This window comes from Daktulosphaira vitifoliae, unplaced genomic scaffold (genome assembly GCF_025091365.1).
Source record: "Daktulosphaira vitifoliae isolate Bord-2020 unplaced genomic scaffold, ASM2509136v1 Scaffold_1, whole genome shotgun sequence".
Classification (NCBI taxonomy): Eukaryota; Metazoa; Arthropoda; class Insecta; order Hemiptera; family Phylloxeridae; genus Daktulosphaira; species Daktulosphaira vitifoliae.
Window position 1 is genome coordinate 2,364,941 of NW_026099572.1, and position 27,154 is coordinate 2,392,094.

General features: G+C 27.6%; 1 protein-coding gene and 1 long non-coding RNA gene across 2 annotated transcripts in view; one reads left to right on the plus strand and one right to left on the minus strand.

The window, feature by feature from the left end:
* Nucleotides 1-27,154, plus strand: part of LOC126893783 (elongation of very long chain fatty acids protein AAEL008004-like) — a 29,245-nt gene that overhangs the window by 284 nt on the left and 1,807 nt on the right. Inside the window, exons 2-7 of the mRNA XM_050664281.1 lie at nt 3,388-3,496; nt 5,360-5,550; nt 7,393-7,482; nt 15,133-15,189; nt 20,488-20,593; nt 22,838-22,974. Coding sequence (XP_050520238.1) covers nt 3,394-3,496; nt 5,360-5,550; nt 7,393-7,482; nt 15,133-15,189; nt 20,488-20,593; nt 22,838-22,974 — 684 coding nt within the window. The 5' untranslated portion in view covers nt 3,388-3,393. The remainder of the gene's footprint in view (nt 1-3,387; nt 3,497-5,359; nt 5,551-7,392; nt 7,483-15,132; nt 15,190-20,487; nt 20,594-22,837; nt 22,975-27,154) is intronic.
* The window catches only part of LOC126893823 (uncharacterized), a 138,307-nt gene continuing 122,937 nt past the window's right edge, over nt 11,785-27,154 (minus strand). Inside the window, exon 2 of the long non-coding RNA XR_007701269.1 lies at nt 11,785-12,637. This is a non-coding gene — a long non-coding RNA (uncharacterized LOC126893823). The remainder of the gene's footprint in view (nt 12,638-27,154) is intronic.

Consider the following 27,154-nt stretch of genomic DNA (forward strand, 5'->3'; position numbering starts at 1 on the left):
TGTTATATAATTAAGTAAGTCAAAGATAGAGTAAAAAATAGTCGAGTCAAAACAGAAAAAGAACCAGGCATGTAAAGATTTTGGCCAACATTCAATTATTTTAATCCAAATTTCAGTTCACCTACCTGTTTATTTACTGGCACAAAAAACTTTTAAATTATTGATCACAAAAATTTTTATTTCATAAAATTAACATACCTTGGTTTTCTCTTGACCTTTCACATATTAAAATTATAAAATTGACCTCCAAAAAAAGGGTGTCCCTATATCTAAGTATTTTGAAACCGATCTTAAAAATTATTTTGATAACGCGTATTTTTGATTTTTGAGAGTATGCAAGCATTTATAGTTACCTAGATTTTATCATAACTGTAAAAAATAATAATAATAGAATGTCACATGATAGTTACAAATACGGAGAAGGTAATACAATACTGGAAAATCTGATCTTTAATCTGAATAAATTTTACAATGACTTAATTCAGAAATATTTTTCTACATTTAAGTGTAAAAAACTATAAATTTATACCCAAATTTTCACAAAATCAAACTTTAAAACACCATAGCATCTTGAATTTATAATCAAGCTAAAATATGATTCAATTAGTAGTTGCATGGGATAGTAAGTCTGGTCACATTTTACCGACATTTATTTGTTTTGTTGTTGAGACACCGTTATGTTGCGTAGTAGTAGTAGTAACAGTATGTGTAAAACTAATTTTTAGTTCATTAGCTTTTTTAATTAGATAAAATTATTTTATTAGCAATATAGTCACTAAAAATAAAAGAACTTTTACAGTTTTTTGAACTTAAATTTAAATGAGTATTATTATTTTGTATTTGATACCGAAATAAGTATTATAATTTTAAGATAGGTGAAATATTTTATATTAAGCCTAGATATTAAGGTCTAATTTCTAAATAAAAATCTACCACAGTAATAAAAAGTAATTTTTAAAAATTGATAAAATAAGAATATTTCAATTTCTACAAGCAAATAGTCATTCCTATCGAAACATTATATAGTAAAAATAAATAAAAAACTAACAATTTTTAAATAATATTTCGATATCCATGGTTGTATATTTTTATATACATAAATTTTAAAAATGTAATCAATATATTGATTAAAAATAATTGACTTTTATTTCACTTGTATTTTTATAAATTATTTGAATTTTGTGTGTGCATTTAGTGAAATATTAGCGGGCTNTGCATTTAGTGAAATATTAGGGGGTTTGTGTAAAAATACTAATAATATTGAAAAGTATTCTTGTGAAAATATAGTATTTCAAATATTCTTTTTATTACGAAATTAAAGATTTTCATGCACAAAAAATTACAGTTAATCGTTAGTTAAAATTCTATTAAACTAATTAATTATGAAATATAAGTCTTTAGTTATCCTTATACATAACAAAATAACTGTTATCTTTGAAATTAAAAAATACCAAATTTATCGATAAAAATAAAACTATGTATTCATTTCATTGAAAATTTGAAATTATTTATTCTTTATAGCAATATTTAGTTTAATTTAAAAAACACGACTTTCTCATTTTCCGAAGAAGAGAAATGAGACTTATTAAAATGACATTACATACACTGAAGACTACAACTGGGGTACTACTTAGTATTAGTGTATTGTGAAGCATAAAAACATTTGGATATTTATTCAAAAGTTTTTAAGTTTTTTTTTTGTTGATCGGACAACATACACTGATATTAAATATAATTCATAACTTTGGGGTCTGTTATTGGCTTAATTATTAGTAAGTGCTTTCAAATATCGAAAAATTTTACACATATTTTTTGACAAAGATTATAATTTTCATTATTTAAGATGTCTTAATAATTAAGGCAGCTATTTAGCTGCATGTTACATTAAAAATTATTTAATATTTTATACAAATACGTTCCAAATGAATTTAAATACTAGTATTCAAATACTTAACAACAGTTGAAGTATTGGGATCACATAAATAAAAATAAAAATATGTGGACTACACACTTAATAATTTCATATTAAATTAAAATACTCAAAACCTACTCGATGTTTGAATAATGTCTTCCCATACAAATAATTCTAAGTTAAATAGGACGGTTCAGACTGGATGATTGATTAAATTTATTTTTTTAATGGGAACATACATAATTAACTAGTAGTTCAGGAATTATGGATGTTAAGATACTTTGGTAGGGTTTAAGTTGTGGGGCACAGAAATGCATTAAGTTAAATGTAACATAACTTTTGATAACAAAAGTTGTTATCAATCAATAATTTTCTTAAATAAATAGCTATATGTTAATTAAACTAACGTTGATAACTAATGTAATCAGGTAAAACTAAGACTCATTTTTTTTTTTAAATTTATGATTTATATAGCAATATGTTACAAAAAAATTTGTAATATTATAGACTGGTATGTTGTAAAACAAAAATAAGAAAAATGGTGGTATGATAAATGATGGAAGGGAATGTTATAGGAGTATCGCAAAAATAAGAACTATCCCTTTTCTCGAGGTGTGTTGTTCGAGGGTCACTTGCTATTTTAAANTTAAATCTAATTCGACAATGAATACTTTAAGAATATTAGAAATATTTTTTTATAATCGACGTAAATCCATTAATAAGCTATTTATTTCATAATATTAATTTATAAAACTTGATAAACTACATTTGAAGCTGTAATATAATAACAAAATAGGTTTATGTATTAGAGTGGTTCTTAAAAATGAAGTTTTGAAATTCATTCGGGAGACCCCCTAGAATTGTTCTGTTAGGTAAAAAAAGAAGTTGTACAAAATTTGGTTGAAATTGAGTGACATTAACACGTGCCGCAAGAGGGTTAAAAATTCGTCTGTGAGGGTGGTTTTTCAGTTTTCTTCATTTATCTTACAAACTATGTAATTTACAGAAAAAATCATAAAACTTATTTTATAAAACTATATGTTTTTCATAAAAAATATAATTTTAAAAAAGTCCGTATCTATAATATTTAGGTCTCAAAATTTAAAAAACAACATATATTTATTTCAACCGTTGAAATCAGTTTTATTCGTATTCATAAGTATTGCAGGCGCACTATTGAACCTATAAAAAAAAGTTTCATACAATAAATTGTAAAAAATATTTTCAAGCTATTTTATTAAATTTTTTCTTTTTAATTTAATGCTTAATTATATGAAGAATTTTGCAACGTTACAAATGCTAGATGTCTCAAACCTAATTTTATTCTTATCTTATATTCTTAGTGATTCTTATGCACTTCTACTAGTTATTTCCTTTTCTCTGTTTTTATATAGAGTTAAAATATTTTTATATTTAAGTATACGTTTTAATTTAAATATCAATGAATTTAGACAATGTTTTTAATTATAAACTAGGTAAACATGACTTCTTACTTGATGAATGTTGATGAAGGATTAAAATTGAATTTCACAGGAGATATTAGACGTACATTAAATGATCTATTGCAAAATGAATTAGTATGGGGTGAGTATATTAATATATAATGTATAAATACAAACACAATTATATCGATGCACAGGTATGAGTTAATAGGTATAATAATAATAATAATGGCAATAATAGCACGTACAAGTATTGTATACACTATCGCGTATTCGAGTGTCTCGGACGTACGGGTGATATTTATATATATATATATAATATGTAAATATAAACACAATTATATCGTTGCACGGATGCATATTGTTGGCAAGATTACATAAAATGAACAAAATTCGAAACAAGAACAAAAAAAAACAGTATAGGCTAAAGAACCAAGCGGAGCAACCAGCTAAGGTGTACGTCGGAAACGGAACAGAACGCATTATCAGTAATCCATATTCGGCGGCGGCCTTGTCACGGTGTCAAGGGCGAGGAGACACCCGATGACAACCGATTGTCATATTAATAGCTGGACGGCTGATATCGAGAGAGACACGAGTGATCGCCAGTCTCGAGCGTAGGGCGGTGCTGTGTCAAACAATATTCTTCTACTTTATTAAGGTCGACTAAAGCTTCAATCTGATGCTTAATAATCTGGCAAATAAGTCAAGTTGGTGATTGAATTTCCAACTCTAACTGTAGTGGTGAATCTTCACCTTTTTTGCAATAGTGTGGATTTCCTTGATTCATTTCAAAACGTAGTCACATTATAAGCGTGTGATGAGAAGTTGCTTGTTCTTTTCTATGATTTCAGATTTTGTGTTTTTTCAAAANTCATGTCAAAACGTAGTCACATTATAAGCGTGTGATGAGAAGTTGCTTGTTCTTTTCTATGATTTCAGATTTTGTGTTTTTTCAAAATGATGACTATTTTAACTATCTGGTTCGAAGGTCCAAAATGTATAACCTACTGTCCTTTTCCTTTATCCCAATCAGATATTAACAACAGCTGTAGTAGCTGCTACCAGCATTGGACGAATAATTACATAAAATTGAAATAATAATAATGCTTTTCCATACTGATAAATTAGTACTGTATGTTTGGACACAATCAATATTACGCCATGACTCTTTCAGCAATGACACTCAAGTACTGACTGCAAATACTGGATTACTACTAAAACAAAATCCTAGCCAATATAAATTATTGTGTCAGTATGGTATAGTCAATGGATAATTGTCAGTCCTGATGCATTACTTCACTCTTTTTCAACATTGATATTTAACAAAAATTTTTGTTTGTGTTGTCTTATTGAAAACTGTTATGTGCGTAGTTTAATTGTATATTACCATTGCGTGGATGCGGATTGAAAATGTAAAATAGGATAAATTTAATGGACTGTATAGAGATAAAATACAAAGAAGAAGTTATATTTAAATATTAATGTTATTATGAATTCAAATTAATTAGAATACGTATTAAAAAAAAAAGTGAAATATAATGTTAATAGGGAAAGAAGAGAGTACTTAAAACTTGCCGCATTTTGGACACGGTGATTCGCAAGTGAAGATTGAATTGTTTGATTTTTTCGACTATATGCTAAACAGCAATATAGAATAATAATTCATCGGAAATAGGTTGATGAGAAAACATTTATTATAACTTAAAACATCCCTTGGTCCGATAAAAGCACACCTGTAAAAGAATTAATGCAAAGATGTGCTCAGAATCACCGCTACATTTGCTTGGTGACGACAGGTGGGATTCTATAGTTGCCAAATTCATTAAAATACTTTGAACTACCATTTTAGAGTATCCGTACTCAATACACACCAATTAACTCATTGCTTGTTTTATTTGATTTTGCAATATATTTTTAGTGTGATATTATAAATATATTTTAATGTAATAATATTACAGGGGCGAACATTAAATACATATATTAAAATGAATTTTGTTTACAGATGATGAAGTCGATTCTTGGATGTTCATGAGCTCATCAATACCAGTATTTTCAATTATAATTATTTATTTACTATTTGTGTTGAAAGTTGGCCCAGAAATAATGAAAAATCGAAATCCAATTAATTTAAAGTACCCAATGCTGCTATATAATATAATTCAAATTGCCTTTAATGGCTACATAGTTTCACTGGTTAGTGATATTTTATACTTTTTGTCAGTTAACATTATTATATTTTAAAATTATACAAAGCTAGACATTAACACATTAATATTTACATGTTAAGTTTAATAATTTAACTTAATTTGTTAGCTTTTTTTCTGGTACACTAATTAAACTTATTAAGTATCTTAGGGATTTATTTTAATAAATTATTAATAATGATAAAAATACAAGTTGTATTCTTTGGAGGTATTGGACTTTTGGAGATAGCTGGATAGCTTGAACATAACACAATTATGTAATATGCCATTGCTTTTTAGTGACACTATTGTTTTCATATCTAAACAGGAATAATCTTAACAATTTCATTTTTTTTTATTTAATAATGTCAATTTTGAACTTGTAAGTTGAGCTAAAAGTTATGGTAATAAATTCATTTTTGTTCTATTAATACTTTCACTTTAAAGGATAAAAAAAAGTAGGTTCAAAATGATTACTTTTAACATATTAAAAATCAAAATCAATAATAATTTGAAAATAACTAATTTTAAAAATTATATAATGTATAATTAAAAGAATTATTAATCTGAGTATAATTAAGGAAATAGTAGTTGATTTTGATTTTGTAATTATCCCTCAATTTTTTAAAATTAAACACTATTTACCGATTTTCATCGAAGCGTTTCTTATGATAGTGATTTTAATCATTGTCAGATTAAATCTATACTTGACCCAACTATGCGACCTCCCCACTATGCCGCGACCCCTCTGTGCTGGGTTTTTTTTAAATAGTGCATGATGTCTTTACCTATCAATTGGTATATTTTTTTTTATAAATTTCACCCTTACCTGCTACAGGAGGGGATTCAAAATGACAACTATTTCACAAAAAATTAACTTTTTCAGCTTAACTTTTGAAAGTATTCTGCAAAGTCTGACACTTTTATAAATATAATTAATTTAAAATTAATGTAACATACTTTATTATAGAAAAAAAAATGTTGGACTTTACTTTATCTTTATGGTGAAAATAGATACTGAATACTATTTTTGTGTGAAAATTCTCGATTTTATATTTTATATTTTTAACTTTATAATGCTATAACTCATTGAATAGTGTATAGATCAATACAATTTTTTTATGAGAAATAATATTTATATCCTTCTTACATTCAGCATACCTTATCTTAATCAGGATATCGTTATACTTGACACAACTATGTCACGTCATCGCTGAGCTGTTACCCCCCCCCCGTGGTGGGTTTTTTAAATATTTGTTTATGTATATTTTGAGAATATATTAAAGAGAATAAATAGAGAATATTACACTATTATAAATTTTTCGAAAAAATACAATACTAAATAATTAAATATCAATTTCATACTACGTTGAATTGCTTTAATAGATAATTATTCATAAATTGGCTTTATAATTTAAAAATTGATTAGGAATAATGATAAAAATAAAATTACATTGTGCTTTTAGAATTATCAACCAATTTCTTAAATTTAATGTATATCTACAGATTTTCATCGAAGCGTTTTTTATGATAGTGATTTTAATCACTGTCAGATATCATCTATACTGCATACAACTATGCCACGTTCCACTGTGCCGCGATCTCACTGTGTTGGGTTTTTTATATTTACACTGAAAAAAAATTAAGCCAATAATGTTTTTATTTTTTAATCAATTATATTGAAATTTAAACAAATTATTTTTTTGCTTAATAAATTATATATTGTTCTAACAAAAAATTATGTTTAGTCAACGAGGTATTAGTGTCATTTAAATAATAAGGATAAATTTGTTTATTTTCTGAGATTTTTTACAGTCTAAGCATATGTATATATATATATTTTTTTTAATAGCTTTTTACAACACCCGGAGCAATCACTCATCATTTTAATAATTTATGTCATCCAATACCAAGAAACTTAAACAATTTTCTTTTGCTTGAGGTAAGATATTTTACAATTATAATTAAAATTAAGATGCGTATTGTAGCGTAGTGAATATTTTATATATTGTATCATCTTAGGTTGAACTTCGCTTGTCTTTAATAGAAGTTCGATAGAATACCACGTCTATTTCAACAACGGAAAAAACCATGTTCTCTAGTACAGACAATAAATTAACGTTTGTATGTCTCGCATGCATACGTTTTGTTAGCTCTTATTATTACTTTGTCTCATTTTCAATTTCTTTGATTGTAGCTTTAGATTCAGGCACTTAGATACAACTTAGGTACATGTAGGCTCCTGTTGCCTGCTAAAGCACTGATACGACAATGTGTCAACCCTAATCTTTGACACGACTTACGTTGGAATAATTTAGTCGACATTGATTTTGAGGATAAAGTCCATGAGCCGTTTTTTAATAAGCAAAAACAGATTATTGAAAAAAACAAACAAAGCAAAAGACAAACATAGTTAATAATAATCTTGGAATAAATCGCGGCACTTTCGTTGGCGTCGGCGACGTGGTGTTCGGCATAATCTTCGGCGTCAAAAAGTTAGCAACGTTGATGGAAATAGTGCGCGAGTGCTGATTGGTTCGTCGAGTCCGGTACATCCTCGACGATAACACATTGACAACGGGATGAAGGCTCAACGTAACATTTGCGGAGGATTGTCTTTGGTCTTGCGCCATTTTACATCGTGGCGTTTGGCACGCGGTGTTGGTTAGTCAAATACTCTTAGTAGGGCGACGTATGATAGTGATGGTGCGGATCGTGGGGCAACGTTTATGACTTTGCTTTAGTCTAATGGTGGTTTTAAACTCTACTGAATATATTTGTCCGAATTTTGCTTTGAATCTTTTTTTCTATACAAATTTTGATTATTGCTCTTACTTTGGCGGGTATATATTTTTTAAATATATCCATGATGATTTTCTTTTTACCGAGTCATGCACATATCTAAAATCTACAAATAATATTTAAAATTTATTATTGAATTCATAATATTTCTTGTGAATATATAATAAATCATCGATCTTTCCGCTAAGAAACCACTTTTTTAATCTATAATATCTGCCACGTATGGTCTTTTACTGTTAAGAATAATGTTTGAGTGAATTTTATAAGTCGTACATAGCATGTATATCCCCCTATAGTTACCATAATCTATTGCATCTCCTTTTTTATAAATAGGACAAATAATTGATGTATTCCAATTCTCTAACTTCCTTTCTATAATCCATACTTCTTTTACATATTCCGATTCTCTATTTTAATAAAAATAATTTTCTGTCTGTTCTCTCAGTAGTCAGATTAGGTGCTGCGTTGAATTAACGTAGACGACACAATTTAGATTCGTTGGATCGTGGTGTTTATTTAAAGTTGATTGTGAGTAGTTAAGGTGCACATGAAAAATACAACAAATAAAATGTAAGTATAGATTTCGTACAAACAATGTCTGCTGTCCGTAGTCGCGTCGATATATTCGGTTGAAAGATACGTCAGATGAAACGATGCGATTCTTTAGGATGTCACTGAGATGACTGCCTCACGCGAATTGCGCCGGGTATTTGACACTAGGACTTTGTTGAATTTTACAATACGATGATAACGCGTGTGTGTAAAGGTACGGTTTATAGTGGAGCGGTGACTGAGAAGGAACTGGCACGATCGCGAGGTGTCACACGGGTGACAACGCTGAGGCTGTGTCAATCTCATCCTAACTAAGAAGAGTTCTGAGTGTGAGCTAACTTCTCTACAACATCTTACGTCTTGAATCCAGTGTTTTATTTAATTATCTACAATCATAAGGTCTATCTGATTACATGTAATTCCCCTTGGCGATATCCAGGTTTGTTTATGGTTTTTTTTTTATGAAAAAGCATGTGCTACTACTCACCGTTTTTGTAAAGTCGCTAATCTTACTCCATTATTGCCTGAATTCATTTTGTATAATTTTTTTAATTTTTTTAGGACTACTATCGCAAATCATATATATCATGTTGTGGTAGCGGTAGGCCAACGATAACGTAATTGAAGTAGAATTAAACTAAAATAAATTCTATTTTTTAAAGCTATAATATTATTGATTTTTAATAATAATTGAAAAGAATAAAAACAANAGCTAACTTCTCTACAACGTCTTACGTCCTGAATCCAGTGTTTTATTTAATTATCTACTATCATAAGGTCTATCTGATTACATGTAATTCCCCTTGGCGATATCCAGGTTTGTTTATGGTTTTTTTTTTTATGAAAAAGCATGTGCTACTACTCACCGTTTTTGTAAAGTCGCTAATCTTACTCCATTATTGCCTGAATTCATTTTGTATAATTTTTTTAATTTTTTTAGGACTACTATCGCAAATCATATATATCATGTTGTGGTAGCGGTAGGCCAACGATAACGTAATTGAAGTAGAATTAAACTAAAATAAATTCTATTTTTTAAAGCTATAATATTATTGATTTTTAATAATAATTGAAAAGAATAAAAACAAATCATTCAGAAAACTGTGAAATTGTTAATCATAGACACATTGGCGGCCGGTGGCTGTTGACCTGTATTTGTTAGCGCCGGCGCATGCCAGTTAGTGATAAGACATTTCGAGTTTTGCTTAATAAGCGATTTAAAGAAATACAACATGGTCGGTGTGATACTATCTTAACTCGAGTGATATACAGATCAGTACGATGGTAAAGAACACGGTCATGTCAACTGGCTATAAAAATCTTTAATTCTGTTTTCTTTCTCTTTGGTGCGTAGTAGTTGATCTGTTATACGTTTACCCATTTGCATTACATAAACATAATCGTTCATGTTAATTAATGTCTACCTGTTACCTGAGACGATCTTGAAATCTTCTGACTGAAGTACGAGGGATTGTCACACCCATTATCCATAGAAACCATTGATGACATTTTTGACTGAAAAAAATATTTATAAGATCACCTTTGTTAGTAAATTAAAAACTATCCTGATAAATTTTTTGAAAAATCAAAATCTCAAATTTTACATTTTCTATTAACTTTGACCTTAGAGTGCACTCTGTTAATTATTTCATATAGAACTCAAAATTTGTATATATTAATGTTAGACTCATAGAAAACAATCCATGGGATACACTTCACAAATTAGGGGAAAAAACTTCCATTTATAAATAATGGGTACTCTAACCTATAGACATTCAACTTGCCAACTGTCAGTCAGTTTAAGAATCCATAAAAAATATACTTACTTATGAGCGTTAAAATAATATATGAATTAATTTAAAGGAAAAATTAAATACAATAAAGATTGGTCCGATAGTCAAAAAAAACAAAAAATATTTCTGAATAGTATCGAGTTTTTGCCAAATAAGCATATTAAAAATAGAGTAATTTTAACTTGTTTTAGTCAAGGACAGTAAACTGATTTAGAATTCATGATTACTAACTTCTGGTGTTAGAAGAGGTTAACCCTCTATTGGTTATTGGCTTGTATAGTGATCACTTAAAAAATACACTAATTGGACAGAACTAATAATTTTTAAATTCTTAAATTTTCACGTAGTATTTTATTTTTTAAGACCTTCATGGATATTTTTTAATAATTATCATCAATGTACCATTATTATTACACTGTTAATATAATGGCTAAAACAAATTCTTGTAAACTATAAAGTACACTAATATTTTTTTAATTTCCTTAAAAACTGTTTTTTTTGTACTGTATGCAAATTTTATTTTCTGTTTTTCTAAAAATATAACTAAATGATCTAAACTAAAAATATTGCAAAAGCTAAAATATTTTATATTTTTTAAAGATTTAATAATAAAAGTGAAACCAAATAAAACATGTAAAAATATAAGTTAAACTTATTTTTTGATTCTTTAAGATTGATTTTTAGGAAAGTTTATAATAAAAAAAGGTTGAACTTTTTATCTTAACTTGAAAGTTAAAAATTGACATTAAGAATATTGACTTTAGAATAATACTTCTTTTACAACTATATATTATTTTTCTGCGAATTTACATTTGTTAACATTTATTTATTATAGAATTAGTCTGATTAGGATTATTTTATTATTAATAAATGACACTGTTGTTATTATGTCTATTTTGTTAAATAAAATTCGTGATCTTAATAGTATTTTATATTTATTAATATTGATTGTCAACAACTAGTCTTAACATATAATTTATTTAATTTTTCTTGATAATTGTTGAAATTTATTTTAAGGTAAGTGGTTTGTACGGACACAGCTTGTCAAAACATTTTAGCTTCGATGCGAAGCTGAGAAGGTATTGGTTTTACTATGATTTGTTTTTTTTTTTTTTTGTGTCTGTTACCACTTTTTCTCAGCTCTCACCGAACGGATTTCTTTCAACGATACGTCAAAAGATCACAAATCGTATCTAGTCGAAGACATTACCCTTCAAAATTGAAAAAATTTCCCTCGTTCCCCGTAAATGGGGGAAACCTCCAAAAAAATTACAAATTTAAAAATCGCTAATTTTCGAAATTTTTTCAATTTTTTTTACTAAAAACTGCCGTAACTTTTTCAAAAATGAACATATCAATATAATTTTTTTTTATATAGATGCTTGATGTCTTTACCTATCATTTGATATATTTTTTTTGTAAATTTGACCTTTTATCTGCCCACAGGGGGGGATTTAAAATGACAACTTTTTCACAAAAAATTAACTTTTTCAACTTAACTTTTGAAAATGTTCCGGAAGGTCTGACACTTTTATATATATCTTAAATTAAAGCTAATGTAATGTACTTTAATTTGAAAAAAAAAAATTTGACCTCTGGACTTGTCTTCATGGTGAAAACGGCTACCGAATGCTATTTTTGTGTGAAAATTTTCGATTTTATAATTTACATTTTTTACTTTAAAGTGCTATAACTTTTTAAAAAATGTATGGATCAATACAATTTTTTCATGAGAAGTAGTATTTATATACATCTTTCATTGGATATACTTTTTTTTTAAATCAGACTATTTCCCTATATATGGGGGGGCTTCAAATATAAAAAATGCATATAGAAAGTAGAACTTTTTCAACTTAACTTTTGAAAATGTTCCGGAAGGTCTGACACTTTTATATATATCTTAAATTAAAGCTAATGTAATGTACTTTAATTTGAAAAAAAAAATTTGACCTCTAAACTTGTCTTCATGGTAAAAACGGCTACCAAATGCTATTTTTGTGTAAAAATTTTCAATTTTATAATTTACATTTTTTACTTTAAAGTGCTATAACTTTTTAAAAAATGTATGGATCAATACAATTTTTTCATGAGAAGTAGTATTTATATACATCTTTCATTGGATATACTTTTTTTTTAAATCAGACTATTTCCCTATATATGGGGGGGCTTCAAATATAAAAAATGCATATAGAAAGTAGAACTTTTTCAACTTAACTTTTGAAAATGTTCCGGAAGGTCTGACACTTTTATATATATCTTAAATTAAAGCTAATGTAATATACTTTAATTTGAAAAAAAAAAATTTGACCTCTGGACTTGTCTTCGTGGTGAAAGTTGACATCAAAGTTAATAAAAAATTACGATTCCTGTAATATAATTTTTTTTTTTATTTTTAACTTAATAATGCTCTAACTTTTTCAAAAATGAACATATCAATATAATTTAAAAAAAATATAAATTAAAAAATCGCTAATATTCGAAATATTTAAACATTTTTTTACTGAAAACTGCCGTAACTTTTTCAAAAATTAATATATCAATTTAATTTTTTTTTATAGATGCTTGATGTCTTTACTTATTATTTGGTATATTTTTTTTGTAAATCTGACACTTAACCTGCCCACAGGGGGGGATTTAAAATGACAACTTTTTCACAACAAATTTACTTTTTCAACATAACTTTTGAAAATGTTCCAGAAGGTCTGACAATTTTATATATACCTTAAATTAAAGCTAATGTAATATACTTTAATATGAAAAAAAAAAAATTTGACCTCTGGACTTGTCTTCACGGCGAAAATAGCTACCGAATGCTATTTTCGTGTGAAAATTCTCGATTTTATAATTTACATTTTTTACTTTAAAGTGCTATAACTTTTTAAAAANACTATATTTAACTTTATAATGCTATAACCTATTGAAAAGTTTATGGATCCACACAATTTTTTTATGAGAAATAATATTTTTTAATAAACCCTTTTTCATTCGACATACTTTATCTTAATCGAGATATTAATAAGAAACCAGCAGATCAAGTAGCTTTTGGAATAAAACACCAATTTTTTAAAATTAAACACTATCTAAAGATTTGCATCGAAGCGTTTATTTTTTATAGTGATTTTAATCACTGTCAGATATCATTATACTTGATCCAACTATGCCACGTCACCACTGTGCCGCGACCCCCCTGTGCTGGGTTTTTTTATATCATTTTTGATAATAATTTAGACTGGATGATGGTCTAAAGATAAATTTTTGTACATGAACCACTTGCTTATATATATACAGAGTGATCGAAATCTGGTAAGACACTAATTTTCTCAGATACTATTGAAAATTTAAAATTGTTGTAAAAAGAAATATTATTAAGATTATAAAAATCTACAATAATATGAAGTTAAATGAATTTTTTTTATCCCTACAGAAATAAAAATGTTTATTTATAATTTTTTTAAAAGGGAACCACTATTTTTGATTTGATAATATGATAGAAAAAAAATTACAAACAATTTTCTTCTTATCATTTTTTTATCCGAATAACCGTTTAAGTTTTATAATTGTTTAAAGATTTTGATTTCCAGAAAAAATATTGTCATTTATTACGTTTCATAGTATCGGTGGCAGTGCAACCGGTATTTTTGTTAGATCCTTTAGTCTTACAAAACCATAGACGTAGCTATTAATAATACACCGAAAACCCGGTTTGAATCTATTATTGTTATCACTCATTTAGAGTGTTGTACATTTTTATAGCTAATTTACCTGTCATAACTTGATTAATAAAATTTGGTTTATACAACAGAAACTAAAAATAATGACTTCTGTATTTAATACAGTAAAATGACAAGAGAAATTTGGCCTAAAATCACTTAACTTTAACAAGCTGTAACGGACGAACGGTTAATCGGATAAAAAAAATTATAAGAACAACATTGTTTGTAATTTTTTTTTTATCATATTATAAAATTATAAATAAGGGTTTCTATCCTTGAAGGAACGAAAAAAATAATGGTTTGACTACATTTTATTGTAGAGTTTTTTGAACTTGATATTTTTTCTCTTTAATAAAATTTGAAATTCTCAATAGTTTCTAAAAAAATGAGTTTCTTTTTCGTTCATTTTGGGAATTACATATACTGTGTTCAGTAAATATGTAAATGAAATTCTATCGTTCTCATAGTTTGTAACAAATGAACCGTTTCTTTACTTTTTAAATACTCTGTATGTATACGAGTATGCAACTAAAAAAAAAAATATTCTTGAAATTATTTTTATTTTGTATGTAATTGATTGGGTTTGATAAACGGATCGCTTAGTATTTTATTGTAATTTCATCACTATTAAAATTGATTTATATGTACCGTTTGTTTAATTCAAAGTTAATTAATATGTTATTTTTAACAAATTATTTGTTCTAATAGAAGTTATTTTTAATTTGTTTTTAGCTTAATAAAGGATCCTGGTATTTTTTCATATCAAAGTTAATGGATCTCACTGATACCGTAAGTAATTCATTTTATAAAATGTTGTGACGGATTCGACGAAAATATACTTAGCTAAACCAAAAATTGGTGCTGATTTAAAATATGCAATTCGATTTTTTCTATCACTTTTTAGCTTCGATGCGAAGCTGAGAAGGTATTAGTTTTACTATGATGTGTTTTTTTTTGTGTCTGTATCAGATATCATTATACTTGCTTCAACTATGCCACATCACCACTGTACCGCGACCCCCCTGTGCTGGGTATTTTATTACTAATTAGTAAAAACGAGTATAAAAATATAAAAAATGATTTTTTTTTTCCCTCATTAATATATACACAATCTATACACAAGCGGCACAATAAGAGTATTAGCTAAGATAAACAAGAATGAAATATTGAATGAAGAAGCCACCCACCTATGACACTTTCGTCTTTTAATTATTTTGTTTTGTCCTTATACGCATATTTATATTTTTTTTTTTTATGGATTGAGTAGGTCTCTGCACCATTTACGCTTAAGGCGGCGAGGAGGGTTACCAGGGATGGTTAATGAAGATAGATTTTTTATGAGCTCATTTGGATGAAAGCTAAGGCGTAGATGGAAACGTTTATAATAATTTTTTGCCTCTTCTTGAATTGTTTTCATACGTAGATCTTTATGCAGAGAGTGATTTGACACATATGGTGGAAAATTGGTAATTTTTATTAGTATTTTATTTTGGAACCGTTAAATTTTATTTAGGTTAGAAATTTTTGCGTTGCCCCATAGCTGTAAACCGTACGTCCAGATTGGCTTTAGGAGAGATTTGTAAAGGAGTAGTTTAATATTTAGGTTTAAGTGTTTGTTGTTGACGATTAGGGTTTTGAGTATTTGTAAACGGGAGTTTAATTGTGATGTTTTGGCTTTGATGTGTTGAACCCAAGTAATGCGGTGATCAATAGTTAGCCCGAGGTATTTAACGTTTGGGGATGAGGGAATCCGAGTGCCAAAAATTGATATCTCTGGACATGGTGCTAATTTAAGTGTGAATGTAGTATGTACTGATTTGGCTTGGTTTATTTTAAATCGCCACTTTTTGTACCAATCTTCCATAAGTGAGAGATGATTTTGTAGGTTTTTGGAGGCTATAATAGGATCTGAACTGGATGATATTATGACTTTATCATCCGCATAGTCTGCTACTAAAGTGTTGGGTGTGGTCTGATGTATAATTATTGTAAAGAATTGGGGAGAGTATTCCGCCTTGCGGAACACCTGCCGCAATTCCTGCTATATTAGAGTCTGAAGAGCCATAATGAACCTGAAAGTAGCGGTCTGTGAGATATGATTTCAGTATTATGTAATATGTTGGGTGTAGGAATTGCTTTAATTTGTATAGCAGACCTTCGTGCCATACTCTGTCGAAGGCCTGGGATACGTCAAGGAATGCACAGGTGCAGTAAAGTTTTTTTTCGAGGGCAAAAGAGGCGGCGTCAACAACTCTATGGACTTGGTGAATAGTCGAGTGTTGAGCACGAAAACCAAATTGATAGTCAGGTATAATTTTTTTATCGAACATGATCGGAAGGATACGCTTAAGCAAAAGCCTTTCCAGTATTTTGGCAAAAAACGGTAGTAAGCTGATCGGTCTGTAAGAATTTACGGAGTCAGGTGGTTTGTTTGGTTTAGGGATTAAAATGATTTTAGAGAATTTCCATAGGAGAGGAAAGTATGAGAGCCTTAGGGTAGCGTTGAAAATGTGCGTAAGAAGGATAATTGCACGTTTTGGTAAGCATCTGGTGACTTCGGCTGTAATTAAGTCAAATCCTGGGGATTTCCTAAGTGAGTATTTTTGTATTGTATATTTTACTTCACTGGGCGTGAAGTGTTTTACTGGTAGAGATATAGGGAGAGGAGAGTCAAGATACATTTGTACTGTGTTTGTAGTAACTGTTGAGGATGTTTCAGGGTTAGGTAGGAATATTTCCTGAAGATGATTTTTGAATAGTTCTGCTTTTTCAGCATCAGTAGAAGCAAGACTACCATCTGGGTTTTTTATTGGGGGCGATGTGGCTTTATATTGGAGAGTTTGTTTTGTTGCCTTCCAGAGACTTCCATCTTTGGTCGAGAGGTTATTCAAGTAATTTTCAAATGAAAGATCTTTATTTTTAGATAAAATTTTCTTGAGAGAGTAAGCTAATCTATTGTAATTTTGTTTAAGAGATGGGAGACGTTGTCGTTGGTACAGGGCTCTTGCTCTCCTTTTTTCCACTATAAGTGCACGTATATGACTCGGCAAAGAGGGATGATATGAATAGGAATGATTTACTTTAGAGATGGATGACCATGCCGCTGATTGAATTATATNGTTGACCATGCCGCTAATTGAATTATATTTGTGATGCTATTTACTGCTAAGTCTATATCATCCGTGGATTTTAGTTTAATATTAAGTTTTATTTTTTGATCAACAAGGTCATGAAATTTGTAACGATCAGTTGTGGCATTGAAAAGTTTGGGAGGTTCCGGACAAGTTAATGGATAATCGTTAAGTGTTAATATAACAGAAGAGTGGTCCGAGTTTAAGTCTAAGATATTATCAGTAGAGTGAAATAAGTTAGATGGGATTTTAGAAACAAATATGTCAAGTATATCTGGGTTTTTTTGAGCAGAAGTTGGCCAGTAAGTAGGACCTGGGGGGGCAAGTATTTTAAGTTTTTTTGTACATACGACATCACGTAGTACAAGACCACGTGGGTTATTTGTGCGACATCCCCAACTTTGATGTTTGGCGTTAAAGTCGCCTCCAACTATAAAATTGTTACCAAAGGTGCAAAAATAGTTATTGAAGTCAGCAATTATAACAGAATGTCTTGGGGGTGAGTACTATACTCACCTCCACGACATTCTTGTCGCAATTATTATCTTGGTAATATTTCTAACTTCAAAATTATGAAATTCTAATTCAGATTTTATAAGACTAGTTGGCGTTGATGGATGTAGGTTGCAAATACGACGCGGACGGGCTTATCTTGTTGAAGCTGATAGGTGTGGTACTCGGCTTTTTCTTCCTTTAAATACCGTATCAGTGACCTATATGCATCTGGAGTGCTAGTTTGAATTTTTAATCTGTCTGCAGATGATTTGCAGACAAAGTTTTCAACACCGATTAATTCTATAAGTACACCCAAAGAAAAACCTCAATCAAAATTGAAAGAGAAATTTTATCAAGGGTTTATGATAATGTTTTATTAATACGAATAAAATAACTATTCTTATAAATAATTATTGTTCAAGACAAGGAAAAAAAATATCATATTGATAAATATATCATTGATTCAATAGTAATGATATATTTATCAAATTGAACAATGAATTTATTATATAGATCGAGGTTTTTCTCTGGGTGTACTGTGCATAGTTCTGGAAAATCCTCGACACCTCTTACAAAAATCGGAGGAGGGGGTTTAATTGGTGGATTATTAGTACACTCTGTCTGCATGTCAATAGTAATGTTTTTAGTAGAAACATTGAGCGGAAAATCGAATTGATCATTTAACAGTTTGGACTGTTGGTCTTCGTTTGAAGCGAGGGCTTCATAACGATTTGCTGAAGTGAATATTTTTTTTCTTGTTTTGGGAGGTTGTACACGTGGAGAGTTTGGTTCTGAATTAGTAGAACTAGAGAGATTTCTTTTAGATCTTTGTACAGTCCATCCTGCTTCTGATTGATTATTACTTGTGTCTAGTGATGAGTTGAAGGTTTTATTTTTACTAATTGTTAACGGGGATACGGTGTTATTTGTTATACTAATATCTTTATTATTATTCTTATTGTTGTTGATGTTATTTCTGCTAGTCATTTTAACTAGAATGTAATTATTATAATTAAATTACTAAATAAATGAAGTAACAATCACAATGCGATTGCAATAAAATAAATGAAGACGACGGTGGGATGCGATAACGTAATGTATTATTATTAATAATAAGAAGACCGCCGAGGCGGCCGCCGATAAGACCGTATGCACTTGGGCTGCTAATATTACAGTTAGATGACAATTACCGTTCGATATTTTACGTTTGTTGCTGTGCACGAGACTTTAGTTGAAAGTGAAGAGTAAGTAGAGTGCTTACATAGACAAGTCACATTTTGATAACCGGTTTAGCAATAATAAACGAAAACACACGTTGTACGATAAGACAATAACTTAGACCGCACTATACGCACATGCGTATCGAACGAAGGCTATCGCGGAACTGAAAATGATTTAAATTTTTAATATAATAAAAATAATCTGAGCAAAATTTTGATAAAAAATGTCAAGTTTTACCTATTTTTTGGTCCTTTAAAATTGACATTTATGAATGTTTATAATTTAAAAATGTTTAACTTTTGTGAACTATTTTAGCTCACCTTGCAAGTTTTGAAGTTATATCATTAAATAGACAATTTTATGAGAAATAAAAAATTATATTTTTTAGATAAGTAGGTGATCAGGAATTTTTATATATTTACTATTCAAAGTAAATTTATGAGAAAAGCTTTAAATTTCGTTAAAATTACTATTTTTTTGCATGATAATTGTAATAGATAATGTGAATAAAAATTACAGCAATTATTTCTATGTAACTCTTGGCGTTTTAATAGATGTTACAATTTAAATATTCAGAACTATATTCCATATAGTCATATCCTACAGTATTCTATAATATACTGATATTCAGAAATATTTTGTGCCTAGTTTTACCTTTAAGTCCGCTTATGTGTTTTCATTATGAATTTCATTTTAACCAATATTTTTTATATGTTCATACTTCGTTTTAAATAATTAATAATATCAAAAATTAGAAGTGATAGTAAAAATCTAATTGGAGATTTGAAATCAGTGCGAAAAATTAATCTAGATAAGTATATTTTTGACTCTGTTGAAAATTCATAGTAGTTTAGTGTATTTATTCATAATTAACGAAAAACTATTTTCTGAAAAGCTTCACATTAAGCCTTTAAATTTTTATACACGTTTCCCAAGAAGTTAATATACAACTTTTTTATATTTTCTAACCAGTACTTTGGAAGTTATTAAAAGTTTAATTTAGAGATTATGATCAAGGTAGGGTTATGTTATTTGTATTATTAAGCATTCATATGTTGCGACTTCTCTCTATTAAGCATATAAATTGTTATAATTTTTTAACTATATAAGCAATTATAAATCAAGAGATAATTGATGTCAAAAAAATCGAGAAAAAAATTCACATTATTTTAAGAAAAATCTAATAGTAAATAAAAAATCAATCTATGTGTATATTTTTAATTTAATAAAATTTGTTCAGGTGTTTTTTGTTCTGCGGAAGAAACAATCACAAGTATCATTTCTGCATATTTATCATCATTGTAACATGGTAATCACATGTTGGGCATACCTCAAATTTATAAAAGGTTTGATAATATGCTATTTAGTATCATATTTTTTACTATCTTTAAAATAATATGTATATTACATTTTATATTATTGATGTTTTATTAAAATATTGACTCCGCCCTTAAAGAGTGTATTATTAATGTATGGTAAATTAGCACATTATGCGGTCTTTTACATCAGTCCGTCCACTGTTACACTCATAAGCAAAAACAATAAAACTAAGTTTATCTTATCTAGGGTCTGTTTCATAAAAAAAAACAAGTCGATTTGACCATAAGTAAACTTGTAAATTTCATTCATTTGATAAATTTGTGTTCCATATAATATACAAAATGACAAATAATTTATAACAAATGACAAGTTAAAAAAACCCTGGAAACTATTATTAAAAAATTCTTTTTTCGTTTCATTAACATAATGACTTGTAAAATATACTGAAATATGATAGCAATTTGATTAATACCCTAGTCATTACATTAGACTTGGACAAGAAATAATCTGCAATATATTTCAAGCATGTATTGTCTTATGTAACTTAGCTAGGGACATCGATGAAGATATTATGTATGTAGAATGAATAAGAAAATAACAGTAAATTTTTTATCGTCGTTGTAGGAGTTCTATCTATAACCATAAATTAAAATTTTCAATTGACAAACCGAAATATTATCATACGTCACTTATCAGACTTGTAAAAATATACAACTGACATGTAAATCGCTATTTATTTGGCTAGTAATTTTCGACTGGAATACTTTTTTTACTTTTAAAAGAACAGTATCGTGAGATTTGTCAGCTATTACGTAAAACATTTCACTTATGACGTACGTCGTGTATGCAAACGTGAATATATTTTCGTGTTTTTAAATTTTATATTGTTGATTTTCAAATAAAGGATATTTAAAAAAAAATACATTTTATATTATCGACAATACTGTAAATGCACACAATGATACATTGACATATTATCTATTTTATATTATATAATATTTTTTTTGTTCATTTATACGGTTTGATGTCTAATTTATTTAATTAATATTTAATACCCGCCTGCAATCAGCTAATATATATATATATATTCAATTTAATGTTTTCCAAAGAATCCAGAAACACAACCAATAAAATATTGGTGGTATAAAAGTAGTGATTTTTTTTTTTGTTATGTCATTCGTGTAATATATTGTAATTTTTCTGATTGAATTCAAATTTATTTTAGGGTAAATGAAAAATAATTTCCATTATAACTAAAAATTTTGTTTTTAATCAAAGCATAATTATTACAGTAGTAATGTTAATTTATTATAGAATTCACATTTTTAGTTACATTATTCGACTACAAATAATTTCGGATTTCACTATATTAAATAAAAGTGATTATTTTCCAATTATACAGTAAAAACTTTTTTTTTTTTTATTGCTAATAATGAAGTAATCCAAAATAATGTTTTTAAGTAATTATTTTTTTGAGTTTGAGAAAAGATGTGCTAAATTATTACTATTTTATTGTTTAGTAAGTACTATATAAATTTGTGAAATTCCCCAATTTTAAAAGTCAAATGTTCTTAAAAGAATAGTAATCATAAAACCATTGACATTGACCCTTTTTACATTTTTTTTTAATACTATATAAAATGAATAACGATTAAAACTTATTCAAAACAACATAGTTCTTAAGTGTGTAGATGCAATACTTCATTTAGCCTGGTTTAAAAATAGGATGGGGCTTTAATATTAATTTAATGTCTTATGTCGGGCTAGTCAGATCGGCCAAGATTAAACATTGATATTGGACCTGTGCATTCGTGTGAATTATAAAAAAAAATACATAAACAGTTAATTTATTTGAATGGATCAGTTCTGATCGGAGTTTGATTAATTATGTTTTATTTAGACTGGACTGGAGCGGACTTAAATTTTTACATATGTAGAGTTTTTGCCTCGTTTCCTTACTTTTTGAAGACCCTCTAAATTCGGGTCGGATAGGGTCGATTACAAACAAATTTCGATACCGAGGTTCAATTATTTTGCTCAGGAGTGTGTAGGCTTTTCACCATCCCCACTACAAAAAAAAAAATAGCGTATAAGATTAAGTTTATCTCGAGAGTTTAATTTTAGAAGCTTTATATATATAGAATGTTTAATAAGTAAAGAAACGGGTCACTATTGTTCTCATTATTTGTAACGACTGACTCGGTTTTTTACTTACAGAACACATTGTATATATTTTTTTGTTTAATGTATTATTATTATTTTTTTTACAGGAGAACAGTTGCTATTATGTGGTATTTTAAATGCAACAGTCCATGTTATTATGTATAGTTATTACTTTTTATCTGCATTAGGGCCTCAAATACAAAAATTTTTATGGTGGAAAAAATATTTAACTAGAATACAAATTGTAAGTATTAATAAAAGATTTTATTTAATGTAAAAAAAAAAAAGTTATTTTATAAAGTTAAATTTTTGAGTTTTTATAAAAAGTTTCCTTTGTATTTAATTATCATATATACACTCGAGTTTTCTCATTTTTTAAACAAAATTTTCTGGAAGTTATTAAAATTTGTATATATTCCCACTTAATATGTTAGAATAAAATAGATTTAAGATGTTAATTATTTTTGGAAAAAAATCAATTCATACTATCAACAACATTACTACCTGTATTTATTTCAAATGAAAAAATTATTTGTGCAAATTGCGTTACTACGTGCCGCAAGAGGGTTGAAAATTTGACTGAAAGAGTGGTTTTTCGATTATTGTCTCTTATCATACAAACTATGCTATTTTTAAAAAAATTATAGAACTTTATTTATAAAACTGTATGTTTGCCGTGAAAAATTTTATTAGAAAATAACCGTTTCTCTAATACTTAGTTATTATTTTTGTTTTTTAATAGACTTTATTAGAATAATATTTAGCTCATTACTTAGCTATAAAATTAAAAAAAAACATATTTTTATATTACCCTTTGGAACAATTTTATCATTTATTTAAATATTGCAGACGAACTATTCAACATTCAGAAAAAAAAATTAATATGAAATTGTTTATAATTAAATTTTTATTAGTTATATTGTGCATTTTAATTTTTCTATCAAACGTAATTCAAATATTTGAGTATTAATGAGCGAAGAATTTTGTTTTTTACAAATATAGAACAAAGATCACAAGGTAAAATAAATTTAATTTAAATTAAGTAGTTTTACATTACTAAGGATAAAAAATACATTTATAAAAATTACACCACATGAAATTATTTTTGAGATTTCATAATATAGTATATAAATATATTAAACTAAAAAAATAGTTATAAAATAATTACAAATTTATAATAAAATAGATTTACTCTATTCTGTTAAACTTATTTAGACATTCAACATTCGTTATAATCTTTTATTAAATTAACGGCTCATTCATTTGTAACAAATATAAATTTTACTACCGACAACGCTTTTTGATAACTTTCGTTATTTGCCCATTGGGATGTTTTACATTTAAAAATTCTATAGTAATAGAAAAGCGGTTAAAAATTTAATACGAATTCTCACTGTTCAATCATTATTTTTATTTTCAAAACCATGAGGATAATTTGGAGAAACAATTGAACACTTAAAGTTTTAAACTATATTTGATGATGATTTTATGTTTCTAAAAGCTTTTACCATTTTTATTTTTGTTTCAACTGATACAGTTTCATTAAATAAAGAAAACAATTAAACCTCAGGTAACAAATATCTTAAATGGTAACAAAACTTTTTAACTGAAACTAGAGATATGCCTTAGCTATTGCGTAATAATAAAATTGAAGTCTTGAATAGGTGCTTAATAGTTGAATGTGCATCAAAGCAAAATTTTATGTGCAAATTAATTTAAAAATACTTATACTTCTTAAAGCTTATTTAATCCAACTTTTTAAATATTTAAAAGATTCAAACAAGTTTAGGGTAACATTTGGTTTTTGATTTGGTGTATAATTTGTAATCTCGTTATAAAATCATTGAACGATTCTCACAAAGATAAATTCTGCTAAGAATCATCTCGAGTTTAATCATCCAAGAGACGATTATAAGGAATTAACAATACTGTTTCGAGGTGGTGAACTTTAATACTTCATCATACTCAGATGGCCAAGCAATACGACTTAAAAATTTATGTATTTCTCGAGAATATTTACTTTAACATCAAAAAATTAAACAGCATTAAGTAATATATGAAATTTTTAATTAAGTTTGTACATAAATGTGTATTTTGATCCACCATCAGCTATTAAAGCACCTATTCAAAACTCTAATTTCATTAAATCTTTTTTTTTAAGTGTAGTGTATTATGTACATTTTTGGTAATCTAAAATATAATATCAGGTGGAGTAATTTTTAAAAATTTACTTTTTATCCTTTATAATGTAAAAATGCTTAATTTAAATTTAATCGAATTATTTTGTAATCTTTGTTCTATATTACAAAAAAAAACAATACACGCATTAGTATTTGTTTATTTGAATGACGCAAAATAAAACTAATAAAACATTGTATTCTTAACAATATTTCTATGAAATATTTTTGTTTGAAACCCTCTTGCGGCACTCAAACGTCACTCGATTTTAATGAAATTTAATACATATTATTTTTAGCTTCAATGCGAAGCCGAGAAGGTATTAATTTTGTAATCATGTTTTTTTTTTTTTTTTGGTCTGTGAAAACTCAGCTCTCGATGGATCTATTTTGATGAAAAATATGTCAAAAGATCACAAATCGTATCTAGTCGAAGACATTACCCTTAAAAAATTGAAAAAAATTCCCTCGATCCCCGTAAACGGTGGAAACCCCCCAAAAAATAACAAATTTAAAAACCGCTAATTTTCGACATTTAAAATTTTTTTTTACTTAAAATTGCCATAATATTTTTAAGAATGACTAAATCAATATATTTTTTTTTTATAGATACCTTAGGTGTTTATATATCATTTTATATATTTTTGAGTACATTTAACCCTTTACAAGCTCACAGGAATGGTTTCAAAATGGTACCTTTTTTACAAAAAAATAACTTTATCAACTTAACTATTGAAAATGTTTCGGAAGACTGACACTTTTATATATACCTTAAATTAAAGCTTATGTAAAATATTTTAATTTGAAAACAAAAATTTGACCTCTGGATTTGTCGTCATGGTAAAAATGTCTACCGTATTCAAAAATATGCTATTTTTGTGTTAAAATTCTGGGTTTTGTATTTTAGTTTATTTAAAAATACATGACAAGGGGAGTACACTGATTTGGATAAATATTATATAAATAAAATTGATATAGCATATGTAGTGAGGTGTAATATATAGAAGTAATAAACACTTTTACGATTTAATAACAACTATACTATATTACAACGAACTAACAAATAACAGCGAGAGATGAAGCGCGTTTAAGACAGAATGCGTAAGTGATTGACTGATCGATTGATTGACTGGAGCGACAATCTTGCCCTTAAATAGTCCGAGGAATCTTCTAGAGGCGGCGGCGGAACTCTCTAGAACATTCGACTGCCACACGCTTATGTAGAACGACGAATCTTCTAGAGGCGGCCGAACATTCTAGAACATTCGACCGCCACACATAGAAAGTTAAATTTATTTAAATTTGTTTGCTTCTTTTTAGTCGAGAAAAATAACTTTGAAATTTGAACTAGCTATTTAAGCCAATTTTTTCGTACGGTTGCCGAGTTGGTAAAACTTGTATTTGACGTACTTGTGGTACAAGTTTCCAACCCGCCTATAGCAAGGAATTTTTTTGCATTTTTTTCTTGATGCTTTTTATGTTAGAATAAATTTTCAACTCTTTTGAATTTTATCTCATTTAGATTCAATAACTTTAATAAAGCTCAAGGATTCCATTACTGTAGTCGCCACTCGCGAGAAGAAATTTTTTATTCATATTAAAATTATTTTACTATATTTTAAGTTTTATCTTCGATGCAAAACTGAAAAAATATTTTTTTGTGACTATCATTTATTTTCTCTGCTCTAANTTTTTGTGACTATCATTTATTTTCTCTGCTCTAACTTGACCTACATTTTTCAACGATACGCCAAATGATAACAATTAGTTGAAGATACTGCCCTTAAAAAATTCCTTATTCAAATAAAAAGTAGCTTAACCAGCTTTTTCCATAGAAACAATTAAAATCATTCATTTCTAATATTCATAAAGTATTTTTTATGGAATTAGATTTGATATGGTAAAAGTATTCAAATACAAAAGTAAATAATTTTACTTTGCAATTTTTTTATTTTTTAACTCTATTTGTGTATGCTACAACCAGTCTATAATATTCCAAATTTTTTTGTAACATGTTGCTATACAGGGTGATTTTTTTATCATAACCCACTCAATTACTTATAGAATAATAATAATTTAAAAAATTTTTTTTATTATTATCTTTAGTTACACATTATTCTTGAATTATTAACTATGTAATACTTTTTAAGTTCATCCCTTATGCCTTGGAGGGGGGTCAACTTTGTTTTTTTAAATGGTAACACATATTTTTAATTTAATAAAATGTTTGAGTTTTTAATTTAATAG